Source organism: Erinaceus europaeus, chromosome 18 (genome assembly GCF_950295315.1).
Source record: "Erinaceus europaeus chromosome 18, mEriEur2.1, whole genome shotgun sequence".
Classification (NCBI taxonomy): domain Eukaryota; kingdom Metazoa; phylum Chordata; class Mammalia; order Eulipotyphla; family Erinaceidae; genus Erinaceus; species Erinaceus europaeus.
Window position 1 is genome coordinate 12,663,462 of NC_080179.1, and position 15,156 is coordinate 12,678,617.

The 15,156-nt window shown below is 39.1% G+C and overlaps 1 protein-coding gene across 6 annotated transcripts in view; it reads left to right on the forward strand.

Moving 5' to 3' along the window:
- CCDC141 (coiled-coil domain containing 141) overlaps window positions 1–15,156 on the forward strand; it is a 214,787-nt gene that overhangs the window by 170,580 nt on the left and 29,051 nt on the right. For 5 of the 6 annotated variants that reach the window (XM_060177636.1, XM_060177638.1, XM_060177640.1 and 2 more), the window contains 3 exons: window positions 2,482–2,670; window positions 5,309–5,488; window positions 8,383–8,532. In XM_060177636.1, coding sequence (XP_060033619.1) covers window positions 2,482–2,670; window positions 5,309–5,488; window positions 8,383–8,532 — 519 coding nt within the window. The remainder of the gene's footprint in view (window positions 1–2,481; window positions 2,671–5,308; window positions 5,489–8,382; window positions 8,533–15,156) is intronic. The other variant, XM_060177639.1, reaches the window with a different exon arrangement.

Here is a 15,156-nt window from a genome sequence, read left to right on the forward strand (position 1 = left end):
AGACGTGGGTACAATTTCTCACGTGGGTCACAATTTTTTTTTCTTTTTTTTTTTTTTTTTTTGCTAGTCCATGAGTTTCACTTGCCTGTTTCCCACACTGAAGCAAAACCATCTTGTAGCTGCCTTTCACTTTCTTCCTTACTTCACTAAGCACGATTACCTCCAGTTCCACCCATTTTTGTCCTAAAGGACACAATATAAAACCATCTGTTCAAATTTTTTGCCCACTTTTTAGTTGGCTATTTGTTTATTCTTTCTAAACTGTGTGACTTCTTTATAGATGTTTGATAACAATCTCTCGCCAGATGTGCAACATACAAATATTTTCTGGGGGCTGGGCAGTGGTGCATAGGGTTAAGTGCACATAGTACAATAAACAAAAGACCAGTGCAAGGATCCTGGTTCGAGCCCCTGGCTCCTCACCTGTGGTGGGGTCGCCTCACAATCGGTGAAGCAGGTCTGTAGGTGTCTCATTTTCTCTCCCTCTCTCTGTCTTCCTTTCCCCTATCAATTTCTCTCTGTCCTATCCATTAAAAAAAAAAGGGCCACGAGGAGCAGTGGATTCATGGTGATGGCACTAAGCCCCAGTGATGATCTGGAGGTAAAACAAAACAAAACAGAAAACCAAGTATTTCCTCCCAGATTTTGGGTTCCTTTCTATTCTTGTGAAATTATCTTTTTTTTAAATTAGTGATTTAATAATGATAGGCAAGATTGTGGGATAAGAGGGGTACAATTGCCATCACCAGAGTTCCAAATCCCCTCCATTGGAAGGTTCCCTGTTCCTTCTTCCTCTGGGAGTATTGACCAAAGATCTATATGGGGTGCAGGAGGTGAGAGGTCTGGCTTCTGTAATTGCTTCTCTGTTGGACATGGGTGTTGACAGTCTGGGGATGAAATTATCTTTTAAGGGGCTGGCCAGTGGTGTGCCAGTTGGGTACACATGTTACAATGTACAAAGACCTGGGTTCAAGCTCTCAGTCCCCACCTGCAGGGCGAAGCTTTGAGGGCCTTGAAGCAATGCTGCAGGTGTCTCTCTCCCTGTTTTATCTCCTTCACGTCTCTCTATTTTCCTCTGTTTCTATCCAGTAAATAAACAAATACATAAAAATGTCCGAAGAAAGAAATGTTCTTGTAATCTATAGAATATCTTCTTGATATAAATTATTTCCATTATTTTTATCTTTCTCCTCCTATTTTGCAGTATTAGATAATGAAACCAGGGCCTCACCCCTTTTCTGTACCACCTCTTAGTGGCTTCCTCAGGGCCATTTTTACAGTCTTTGTATTAAGGAGAAGAAAAAAAGAGTGAGAAGGGAACGAGAGAAAGTCAGAAAGAGTAAGATGAAAAAGAGAGAGAAACAAATCAACACTGTCATTGTCCTGCCTGAAGACCCCTTGGCACCATCCGTAGCGCTCTTTTACATTGCCAGGGATGAACCCGTGGCCTTGCACTTGGTAAAGCAAGTATTCCCAGCTTTTCTTTTCTCTTTAATATACAACCTATTCCTAAAATTATAGTGGTGTTTCCTCTGTGTGCTCTGCTCTTTGCAAGCTCTACCCCAGATCTGAATTTGTGGAAGGCATTAGTGCTGGGGAGAGAGGAAGGCAATTTACACTGCCCTACATGTAAGCCCTGCTGGTGGATTCTGGAATAATTGTTTAAAATTAGCTTATCTGGGAGTCGGGTGGTAGCGCAGTGGGTTAAGCGCAGGTGGCGCAAAGTGCAAGGACAGGCCTAAGGATCCCAGTTCGAGCCCCCGGCTCCCCACCTGCAGGGGAGTCACTTCACAGGCGGTGAAGCAGGTCTGCAGGTGTCTATCTTTCTCTCCCCCTCTCTATTTTCCCCTCTTCTTTTGATTTCTCTCTGTCCTATGCAACAACAATGACAGCAATAACAATGATAATAGCAACAACAACAATGATAAACAACAAGGACAACAAGAGGGAAAAAATAGCCTCTGAGAGCAGTGGATTCATAGTGCAGGCACCAAGCCCCAGCAATCACCACTGGAGACAAAAAACAAAAAACAAAACAAAACAAACCATATCTGCTGTGGTACATAACTCAAATGCTGGTGGTTCACTTTAATCACTCTTTCACCACAAACACAAGTTCCCCAATATCTTTTTACACTTGTCTTCTCTTGGGTTCTTACCGTATCACCTGTGCCAGATCAGAGATGATACTGACCTCATAAATAACTATAGTATACATGTTTACTTGCCACATGAATAGAATATTTGGTAAACCATAGAAAGAAATGACTTTCCGTTTCATCATCTACTTTCAGAATTTTTTTTTTTAGATGGGAGGGCATTGCTCATGATACCTAGCAGCTTATGAGAGTGGCTTATACAGACTGCGTACATACTAAACAGGAAGTATTCATTATTTAGATCCTTTTATGTTCAATTTTATGTAAATTAAAAATCTCTCTAGAAACTGAATTTATATTTATCACTTCCAAAAATTTTTAGCAACTAAATGATGAGGTTCAGTGCATTATGAAAGAAGCCGAAGAATTATGTGGCAAAGGGGCCCCTGTGAAGGAGAAGTCTCAACAACTTAGAGATCTTCTGTCCCTCCATCAAAAGCAGAAAGAGAGAATCCAAGATTATGACAGTATCCTGAATAAGACAATTCAGTTTCTTCAAGTCAAAGAAGAGGTAAGGCTTGCCAGGGGTATCTAGTAGACCCTCAGTTTTAAACTATGAAATTAAAAATAAGTATTGTGTAATGAATAAAGACCAGATATCTTATTCTGATATAAGAAACTTTACAATCAGGAAATCTTGCCCCGTCCTCCCTTATATTCAAACCAGTCTGTGCTCCTTGTCCCCTCAAAGATGGTAGACACATTTCCCAGTTTCACATCTTGACTTTCAGGCTGCCACTGCCTAATAATTCCTTCTCTGCCCTCCCTGCCCTCTGAACCTCATCATTATTACCATTTTTCTCACTTATCCTTTATACGTGGAGTAATTTTCTCTCTCCTTGAAATTCTTAGAATTCTCATTGTTGATACAACAAAACTGTCATCTTAAACACCTTGGTTCTTTCCTTCTTTTATTTTTTTTTTTTGCCACCTGGGTTATCGTTGGGACTTGTTATTTGCATGACTTCACCCTTTCTGGTTTCTAGCTGCCACTTTTTGATGGCAAGTGAGAGAGAGAAAGAGAGGGAGAGAGAGGAGAAGGAGAGATATCTACAGTATAGCTCCAACACTGGTGAAACTTTTCACCCTTGCATGTGGGGACTGGGGCAGGGGTGTTGAGTCTGGAACCTTGAGCATAGTAATATGAACACTGTACTGAGTGGTTCACCATCTGGTCCCAGCATCCTGATTCTTACTTACTTTTCAATAAACATGACTTTTTTTTAAAGCACCAATTCAAATCTAAGCTTTTTAAGATCTCAGATACCTGGCATTCAGAGTATTCAGCAAATATTTCTTTGTTGATTACTATTTTACAAACCTTCAGTTATTTTAATGTCTTTATTAACAGAAAATGAATATATATGTTAATATGCGATTAAAACAGTCTTGGAATTCTCCAGATCAGAAGCTTAGGTCTTGGGGCCAGGTGATAACACATCTGGTTAAGCATACATATTACCAAGTATAAGGTCCCAGGTTCAAACCACCACTCCTTACGTGCAGTGGGTCCACTTTACGAGTGGTGGTGAAACAGGTCTGCAGGTGTCTTTCTCTCCCTCTCGCTCTCCCCAGCCAATCTCAATTTCTCTCTGTTCTATCTAAGAAAAATTTGAAAGAAGGAAAAAAAATGGAAAAAATGACCACCAGGAGGAGTGGATTCATAGTGTAGGCAGCCTCAATAATTATCCTGGAGGGTAAATAAATAAATAATGCTTAAATCTTGCCAGGATTTGGGGATAAGTGTTTTCTTCTTTAAAAAAAAAAACTAGCAATAATCCCTCAACCTCACCCTATCCATCTCTCGCATTGTAGTACGTAATCAGCTGTAACCCTAGTAATTGTAGGTGAGCTCAATAGCATTTTGACCAACTACTAAAGTATGGTATAGAAATGATTTTTTATATTTTTTATCTTTCAATTTTATGAGTGACTTACAAAGTTACAAGATAACAGGGAGATAATTATGTCCAGTCCCCTCACCAGAGTTCCATATCCTCATTCCTTCCACTGGAAGCTGCAGCAGCTCTCCCAGCGCTGCAGGTATGGGTTGACTGTTATTTCTACAACTGTCTGTCTCTATATATTTGCCCCCCTTTTCTTTTATTTACTTATTTACTCTTTAATTTTTATTTATAAAATAAAACTATTGACAAGAATATAGGATAAGAGGGGGTACATTTCCACACAGTTCCCACCCCCAGAACTCTGTATCCAATCCTCTCCCTTGACAGCTCTCCTATTCTTTATCCCTCAGGGAGTATGGACCCAGGGTCATTATGGGGTGCAGAAGGTGGAAGGTCTGGCTTCTGTAATTGCTTCCCCACTGAACATGGGTGTTGACAGGTCGATCCATACTCCCAGCCTGTCTCTCTCTTTCCCTAGTGGGGCAGGGATCTGGGGAAGTGGGGCTCGAGGGCACATAGATTGGGTTGTCTGCCCAAGGAAGTGAGGTTGGCATCATGGTAGCATCTGGGACCTGTTGGCTAAAAAAAAGTTGATATAAAGCAGAACAAATTGATGACTAATCATGAACCTAAAAGTAAGAATATTATAGGTGAAGATTTGAGGTTTCTGTTTTGGAAAAAACTAGTAGGTCTATTTTAGGTATATTCCAAAAGTCAATGACTTTACTAGTTTTTGCCTGAGCCTGATATCTAATATGCAGGTGTACCAGGTTATTGTCTGGGGAGATGGTATCATAGTTGGACAAAGGACTATAAAGCTGGGTCAGGGAAGACAGTAGCTCCCAAATATGAGAAAAGTGTATAAATATTTTTCACTATAAACCCCACTGGTTTGATCTGGGACCCATAGTCAGCATAGGAGCCTATGTAACCTCTGCATCCCTATAGGTCTGAGCTCACATTCTTTGGTCATGGCTAGGAATATTCCAGGCTGCACTAATTTCAGGACCCATCTTTCTAGGATAGTAGGTAGAGTATGTTGCCCAACCTGCCTTTGGAGAATGGAACAATCCTACCACTGTTGATCCACATTGAGGGCAAGGTGCTCTAGGGCCCACAAAGTGGTCCATTATGTTGTTCCTGATGGAGATGACCAGTGACAGTGGCAAAATGACTCTTTTTTTATGTCTGTCTTTTTCAATTGATGATACTTAGACTAGTTGTTAATGTGCTAAATTCCAGCTGGAACATCTCATCAGACCAAGGGAACTGGAGCTTCTAGAACAGCCAAAGGCACTGGATGACGCTCGTGCTGCCCAAATTCACCTCCATCACTCTCAGGAAAAGCAGGCCCATGTAGACCATCTCCACAAACTGGCCCACTCGCTGGGAGTGGGAATCTTCTCATCAGTGCAACAGCATGTAAGCAACTTCAGTCACCAGCATCTATACCCAATTATAGTTGAGAGTTGGACTATAATATGAAAGAAATGGGGTGAGGAGATAGCATAATGGCTTTGCAAAGACTTATGCCTGAGGCTTTGAAGTCCTGGTTTAATCCCTCACACAACCATAAACCAGAGCAGAGTAGTGCCCTGGTTAAAATATATATATATATGAAAGAAACCATATAGATTGCCTTCTATATGTTAAATAAAAATACATTGATCCATGTGTTAATTTTCTTTTTAAAAAATATTTTATTTTATTTTTGAGAGAGATGCAGACAGAGAGACACAGAGAAATACCAGAGCACTGCTCAGCTCTGGCTTATGGTGGTGTGGGGGATTGAACCTGGGACTTTGGAGCCTCAGGCATGAGTCTGTTTGCGTAACCATTATGCTGTCTTCCCCACCCTACCATGTGTTAATCTTCTACCACTTATAAAAATTAGAATATTTGATTATACAATTCTTGCTTGGTATATCTATTCTTATGTTAATTAAAGTGTAACCTTCTGTTATCTAGCATAGCAGTTGGAGTTTCTCATTTGAAATGTGTTGTTAAAATTTGGACGGCTCCAGCTGGGCAGGCTAGCTTCAGGGGCGGGTAACAGAGATGCGGAGACAATGGCTGGGCAGGGAAGCTGTATTTCTTTATTCAGGAACAACGATTCATAAACTAAGACAAACTAATCACCAAACAGAACTCTGCTGTCTCTTTCCAGTGGCGGCGCAAGCACTCTCTCTTACTCTGCAACTCTCCAACTCTGGAACTCTCAAACTCTGGCAGGGTTCCTAGGGGCGGGGCCAAGCGGGCTGAGAAACTAACTGGACTGATCCAATTCTCTTGGCGGGGGAGAACTAGAACCCAATGTAAAGCATACAACAGAAATGTGAATTTATACACTGTATTCATTTAATACAGTTACATATTAAAATTTTTCATTGAAGTTAAATTAAAAGAATGATAATATACTTACTGAAAAAGTTTTAAGTTTGCTATGAACCACTTGGGTATGTGAATTTAGGTTTTAAGCCATAGATTATGAAATTTAAAGTCTCCTTGATGGACATTTATCAGTAGTTGAGATAGGCACTAAGAGTGAAATGCAGACCAGATGTCAAAGACTTAGTGTACAGGAAAAACATATTGCTATGTAAACATCTGGTTACATGTTAGAATGATGTATTTGGACATACTGAGTTCAGTAAACAATGAGAAAATGAATTTTACCTATTTGTTTTTTACTTTTTTTTTTACTATGAGAAAATTTCAATGTGACTCATGCTATGTTTCGATTGTTCAGTGTTACTTGAGCATTTCTGATCTGAAATTACCCCCAGAGACCCGCTCTCTCATCATCCTCAATAGCTGAGGACACTGAGGCTTGGAGAAGCTGCCCTAGCTATAAAATTGGAGACTGAATAAGTCAAGTCTTCTGGCTCCACGAAGAGATTTAGATGCTTTGTTTTAAAAGAAGATAATTTATTTATTCATGAGAAAGATAGGAAGAGAGAGAGAAAGAACTAGACATCACTCTGGTACATGTGCTGCCAGGGATTGAACTTGGAACCATATGGTTGAGAAGCTAGTGCTTTATCCACTGTGCAGTACCTCCTGGACCACAAGATTTAGACACTTATCATTGCATCTGCTTTATGCCATTGTATTGATTTTAATTAAGGAGCCTAAAAGAGGTGGAAGTATTTCTTGACCAAATTTTTGTAACGAAGATACTGGGTTTGATTAGCTACTTAAAAACCCTCCCTCAAATTCCCAATTTTAGGGGTGAAAGATAATATTTATTCTTTAAAATATGTATAATAATAAAGTTAGAGTGATAAGCTTTCTTTCATAATTCACTTAAAATATCCACTAAACTATGCGAAATGTAATAAACCTAATGTATATTTTTATTTGAAAGATGTAGGGATCCAAAATTTCTGTTACCAAAACTAAACATATAAAACTTTTTATTTTAATGTTTTGTTCCTTTTTTTATTTATTTAATAATGATTCACAAGATTATAGGATAAAAGGGATACAATTCCACACAGTTTCCATCACCAGAGTTCCTTTTCCCTTTCCTTCCATTGGAAGCTTCCCTGTTCTTTATCCCTCTGGGAGTATGGACCAAAGATCTTTCTGGGGTGCAGAAGGTGGGAGGTCTGCCTTCTGTAATTGCTTCTCTGCTGGACATGGGCATTGACAGGTGGATGGTTGGTGTCACAGTAGCATCTAATGTAGTGGGATTTACTTTTCTTTTGTTCTTTTTAGCTCCTTTTTGCCGACTTATAGATATAAGACTCTATCATGGTTCCTCTTTGTTGAGGGCCCTTCCCTGTAGTTTATCTCTTACTGACAAAAAACTTTTTTATTTTTAAAATCTAAAAGTTTAAGACATTTCGCTGCACGCAATTGATGTAAATTGTTCTCCAAGTCTGACCTTGGCCTCAGCAACCCGCTGTACTGAGAAGTGGTTGGAGCACTTACATAATGAGCCCGAGGTTAAGCTCAAGCTGACAAGAAAATTACAGTAAGAAACCCAACGTTTCTAGTGCGCATATAGTCTATGCCTTTTGAAGTAGAAATTATGCTTATAATGAAGAATGTCTCTGAGGAGTTGACTATGATGAGCAAATTTTCAAAACTGAAGTTTAAGACTAGAGATGTAACATTTAGCCCTTCCTGTCGTGAAGGTGTCTGGCTTCTTTTTAAAATGACTGTATTCAAACATATGCAAGGAAAAATTGATCAGGAGCTTACTTATTTTGTTAAATGTTGTTTGTGAGCCTCAGAATGCAAGGAGGTTTTGTATTTGTCTTGCTGCTTCATCTGTTCCCTCTGTGACTTCCACTTCTCTTGCATTTTAGAACTGCTCTAGTATTTCTGCAGAAAGCCTACAACAGCAGCTGGATATGCTTGAAGGGCACAGAATCAATTGGCATGCCAAAGTGGAGGAGTATGAGCAGGCCCTGACCCGAAGCTTGGAGTACTGCAACATAAGGGATGAGATAAACGAGGTAGGGCTACAGGGTGAGAAGTAACCATTGCTAAAAGCTGTTCTGAACATAAAATGTGTCCAAACAGATATGTGCATGCACAAAGTACTCTCTCTCACACACACAAACAATGAAGCAGGAGACTTTACTTTCACCCTTGACATTTAATTCCCTGACCTTGGGACTCAGAAAGTTTGAGCTAATGTCAAACTTGGCTTGTCAGGGCATTGTTGGTGTGTAGAAACATGTCAGTCATACTATTAAAGTCTTTTGTGTGCTTCCCCCATTCCCAAACATTGTAGCAATTCTCCGGATGAGTGAATAGTTTTTCCTGGCAAAAAGGATGATACTGTCCATCTATGATAAGTTGTAGTTCATTGAGATTCTATTTCAGTATGTTTGACTCATGGTGAGAGGGGTTGAGACAGGGAGCAGATTTTGCTTTCAGGGCTAGGAAGTCTTTTTATCACCAAGGTTAAGTGGCTGTCTTCATATTTATTGAAGACTAATAACTTTTTTACCATATCTTTGCATCCTCTGACATACAAATTCAGCCCCTTTCTTCAATTCTGTCTACCACTTCTAACTCACAGACACTAATGAGCATCTACTCTTCATTTCACCCTTGCCCTACTTAAACTTTCAATTCAAAGACTTATTGTTCTAAAGTAAAGGAAAAAAAAGAAAAGGTCAGGAGGATAGCAAGGATCTTGAGTCTTAACTGGGAATGGATGGTGGAACCCAGGCAATAAAATTCAGATTCATCTACATTTCCAGCAGTTTTTTTTGGTGTTCACTTTGGGTAATGCTACAATTAATTGTTCTGTTTTGGCACTTGGTTCATTTCATTCTTCTAGGTTTTTTTTTTTTTTTTTTTCTGAGATGTTACACACTCATTAGGAAAAGTATAGGACAGAAGTGATAAGATTTCTGTTTATGCTCAGTTTACACAATCTAAGCCCAGAAACTATCAAATATTATCAAAGACTATAGTATGGACCAAAGTATGAGTGACTAAGCTTGAATGATGATGATGTTCTCTGAGGATTACCCTTCATTGCATCCCCTACCCCCACTGGGGGTCTGTTCATATGCCTACATGATGCCACCCCTCCTGGAAGACTTTTTTTTTAATAGTCTCAGCACTTTTAAAAAGTTTTTATTTATTTCCTTTTGTTGCCCTTGTTTTATTGTTGTAGTTATTGTTGTTGTTATTGATGTCGTCGTTAGATAGGACAGAGAGAAATGAAGAGAGGAGGGGAAGACAGAGAGGGAGAGAAAAAGACGCTTGAGACCTGCTTCACTGCTTGTGAAGCAACCCCCTGCAGGTAGGGAGCCAGGGCGCTCAAACCGGGATCCTTCGCCAGTCCTTGCGCTTTGCGCCATGTGCGCTTAACCGCTGTGCTACCGCCTGACTCCCTCCCCCTTTCTTTTATAAGCTGTTGTCTTAGTGAAAATCTCTCTATGCATTCTAGTCATGTCTGCATCACTGACAGCATAAATGTGGTTATTTCCCCAGTCCCCATGGCTTGGTTTCCATTTCTCTGAAGCACTGTGGCATTTATGGAGCTGGGTCTCCCTTTTTGGGTCCTTCCTTCAGTGTTTCTATTTATGGGGTTGGCTTATGATACGCCTTTGCTGAGGGCCAGCTGGCTGGGACAACAGGCGCTCCTTCCAGTCATAGTAGGGATGCCCCAGGATTGTCTGTACCATAGCAGGAATGAGTAACCAGATACACTGGGTCTTGATTTAGGAGTCAGATATCATTTTAACCTGATCTTAAATATTAAGAGAACTGTTCTTTCTCTTTGCTTCTACTTCAAATCCAGCTACCTTTTCATGTAAGTTACAGTTTCACATATAAGGACTTTTGGAAATCTTTGGTCCTTTCTCCTGTTCTTTCTTATTGCGATATGTAATATGTATGTTACAGTGTAACACCCTAAGCCTGTCCTTTCTAACCACCAGCCTAATGAGAAAATAAATTAGAAGTAATATTTTCAGTGCCCTTTCATAAAATATTTATGTTACAATATATATTATTAATAGAAGAATATTCACAGGTACTAGATTTTTAAGTGATGCTGCCATTTGAAGTGTAATGCACTGTTATCATTAGTAGTACTGGTATACTATTTAAAATATAATATGAAATTAATAGCAGTATGGCATGCAGTTTTTTCTATATATAAGATAAACTAAGACCCCTGACCTCCAACTCGTGAATTGACCTACTCTAATATTTGATTTTTTAATTTTTTATACTTATTTATTTTCCCTTTTATAGTCCTTGTTGTTTGTTGTTGTAGTTATTACACAGGACATTTTAGTCATTTCATGTTTGGTCAGATGCAAAACTATGAAACAACTCATCAATTTTCATTTTTCTTAAGGGCCACTTCACAAATATCTTGACACCATTTTGCCCATGTTAAATATTCACTTTCCTCTTATGCTTCCTCCACTATTCTTATTTTCTGCCATAACAGTTATAAACAGTATAATACTATTTATAGCAGTTACTTTTTATATAAGGAGGAAGAGGAAGACAGATAGTCACAATAGCACTGAAGCTTTTTTCAGTGGGAGCCAGGCTCAAACCCATGTTATCCATATGACAGTACAAGACACTACCCATGTGAGCTATTTCACTGACCCAAACTTGCATTCTTTTTTTTTTTTTTGAATGGAAAAAAAGCATATTTATACAGTGGAAGGTTGCGCAGCAATAAACAGGAGCATGTTGTCATATTTATTCCAGTATGGATGCATATCAAAACTGTAATGCCAATTAAAAGTATCTAGGCTCAAAAGGTTCTATTCTGTACACTTCTGTATATATGTCCTTTTTTATTTATTTAAAAAAGGAGACATTAAGAAAACCATAGGACAAGAGGGGTACAGCTCCACACATTTCCCACCACTAGATCTCCATATCCCATCCCCTTCCCTGGTAGCTTTCCCATTCTTTATCCCTCTGGGAGTAAGGACCCAAGGTCATTGTGGGATGCAGAAGGTGGAAGGTCTGGCTACTGTAATTGCTTCCTCACTGAACATGGGTGTTGACTGGTCAATCCATACTCCCAGCCTGCCTCTCTATTTCCCTAGTAGGATGGGGCTCTGGGGTAATGGAGCTCCAGGATACATTGGTGAGGTCCTCTGGCCAGGCAAATCACTGTGATGATGTCACTGCCCACTTAATATCATCTTAATGACTCCAAAGGCCCTGAGAAAAGGCCTCAAAACAAAACAGAGTAGTAATTTTTTAAAGTGTGATTTGATATTTCACAAAGACATGGAACCCTGGATTGGGGTCTTAATTATCTTTCAGTAAAATATTATTTTCTAATTTTAAGTAATATATAGTAGTGGGAAACAGTAAGCCTGATTTTCTCTGTGTCTGTCTACTGGAAAATAGTCTTTAGGCTTCCAGATTTTGTAGAGGCTTTTCCCCATCCACTTCTCACAAAGAAACATTTGTATGCATGAATACTGAACTTCATGGCCTCTTTTCTTGCCTAGCAATATAAATAGTTAGCATACAAAGCATTATAGACACTCTCTCCCATGCTGCATGACAGCACACCACAAGATGCTTTCCTTACACATCATCATTTAGAAATATAATAAATTAATGTTGAACATGTTTTCTTCTTGCAAACTGACCAAAAACATTATCTTTACATTTTCATTTCCACTATATTAATGAAAATGTATAACTAGAGTTTTTTTTTTATGGATCACGATTATGTTGCTAAAAAGAATAGCAATGACAGAATGGGTTGGTATCCATTTTCTCAAATTTTTCAAATGAAAGTTTTCATATAATTTTATTAAATTAGCTTGCATTTTTACACTGTAGCAAAAATTTTTTTGTTTCTTTTTTAATATTTATTTTATTTATTCCCTTTTGTTGCCCTTGTTGCTTTATTGTTGTAGTTATTATTGTTGTTCTTGATGTCGTCATTGTTGGATAGGACAGAGAGAAATGGAGAGAGGAGGGGAATATAGAGAGGGGGAGAGAAAGACAGACACCTGCAGGCCTGCTCACTGTCTGTGAAGTGACTCCTCTGCAGGTGGGGAGCCGGGGGCTCGAACCAGTATCCTTACGCAGGTCCATTAATGCTTTGCGCCAAGTGCGCTTAACCCGCTGTGCTACCGCCCAACTCCCTTTAGTAACATCTTGTCTACCAGAAAGGAAGTAAAAAAAGAAGACAGTTTTGGTTTTTGTGTATATTCCATATATCAGTCTTATGCTCCAGTCACAAGGGATACACAAGGGGTGTGTATCCCTTGGTCAATTTGAATAGAGAGATCATGACTTCAAAGGGTACATGGCAGATGTAGTAATAGTAAATGGCAACAGTGCTGATTGTGTGAAGAGTGTACTATGGAAGCGTGCACAGCTTATGCAGATCCAACCTGACATCGTCTAGTGCTTTCCCATTCACACCATAACATAGACAACAACTCACTGAAAGGAAAGGAAGCAGAAAAATAGTCTGTAGATGGGCAAGACACCCAGTGACAGCACTGTGCCCTTCACTGTGGTACTGTACAGAGATTCATTCTTTTCCAGATTGGTCATCGCTAACTCACCATTTTAAGGGGGGAAACAAACACTAAATTATCGCCCGCAAAAAGTATCTTTACTATGGTGATTGAGTGCCAGGTCATAGGAATACAAGGACCGTGGAGAAACTTAGCAAACTTACAATAATTGAAACCAGGAGAGGCGGTGAAGCAGAGGTGCACTGGGGTTCAAGCTCCCAGTCCCCATCTGCAGCAAGAAAGCTTCTCAAGTGGTGAAGCAGTGCTACAGGTATAGCTGTCTCTCTCCCTCTCTTTCTTCCCCTTCCTTCTCAGTTTATGGCTCTATCTAATAAAAAAATTAAAATAAGAATCTTAAAAGAAAAATTAAAGAAAACAGGAGTACTTCACAGTCATAGCTCCTCATGACCAGACCTCACCATGAGTTAATGTCCATGGTGTGTGTAATGTTCATTCCATAGGGTTCATATTTAACATTTAACCCTATAAGTGATTAACATCTGTGAAAAGACACTTTTTTTCCCCTGAAGGATATAGATAGCTAAAGGCTAAAATTACAGTTAAAATGCACAGGAAATAAAGCAGATAAAGTAGCTACTAGTGAGACATGTTGCCACCAAAAATTTGACAAGAGACAATCACTTTCTCTCTCCAAGCAGCTAAACTCGGCAAGACTGGTCTTATACACAGAAAAGCAGCAATATGGTTGATGATAGGGGACCAAGAGTCTCATCCTGACATCTCTCAAGTAGTAACACTTTAATACTGGTAGCAAATCATTTTGTTTAAATTATTAGTTTGGAAGTCTCATTTCAAATTCAAGAAAACCCAGGTGACAGCATAGCAACTTTCTGTTACTGAAAAGGAACCTCAGAATGGGCAAAATGGTGTCAAGATATTTGTGAAGTGGCCATTAAGAAAAATGAAAATTGTTGAGTTGTTTCATAGTTCTGCATCTGACCAAACATGAAATGAATATGTCCTGTGTCCTTCACATAAATTGTCCTTGCTAGCCACAGACTGCAAATAGCACATTCTTGTGCTGCCTCAACTAGTTCTGGCAAGACTAAACTTAGCTAGTCAAACTTGTTCTCAGTGGTCTTGTCTTTTGTTTCCTCACAGATAATCTTTGTTCATACATAACCCTAGGGGGAGGATTATTGCTCGCTTTGAAAATGTTTATTTTGTAAATTGATAAGAAATACAGTTTACAAATCTTAATGTAGCGTTTCTAATTATAGCAATATTGTTACTCTGCTTATTCCATTTCAAAGACTGAGGCTTTGAAGAATCACAGTATTCATTAGAAAAAATAAAAGAGAATTGATCCAAATGATATCTTTTCAGGTGGTTAGTTTAACAGGTGCAGACATGGGCTGTGTTGGTGGGTGTTCCAATGCTGTGGTGTCTCTCCCTCCCTTTCTCTATCTGAATAAAAAATTGAAAGCTGAGAGCAGTGGTATATTGTGTTTATGTGAGGTAAGGCCTCACCTCTTCACAAAGAAGGAAGAAAGATCTTTCTTCTGCCTGATTTTTCTAAGACTCAGAAATTTTATTAATACGAATTTCTACAACATCTGAAGATTTCTAAGCAAGATAGAACCATACCTTGCCCCACACTATGAGTGTTTATTTTTAGTTTATGTACTGAACTCAAGCTGAGCAGCTGTCTTAGCCATCTCCACCATTCCTCATTGTTGACAAGCTAACCAAAGTCAAACAGCTGCGGCCACAGTGATACCACAGGCAGGTAACACGGCACTCAGTTCCTTTAAATAACAGTATTACCACATGCTGCTTAAGGATTATATGGAAAGTCAAGTTTTCATACTGAGATGTTTACATAAGGAAGTTAGACACTACTGGATGTTTTTTGAAAATCTATATGCTGACGGTAGTTTTTTCATTCTGCTTGCATTTGCAATAGTCTTGAGTTTGAACTGGGAAAAGCACAGGATTTAAAATGGAATTCCAGTGGGTCAAAAAATAAGTACCAGCAAGTTTGTCAAAGGAGCTCGTATGTCAGAAAGGAGCTGATCCCATTTTACACACTCATGGCGCCATGAACATTCTGGGACCTTATAAATAATCTTC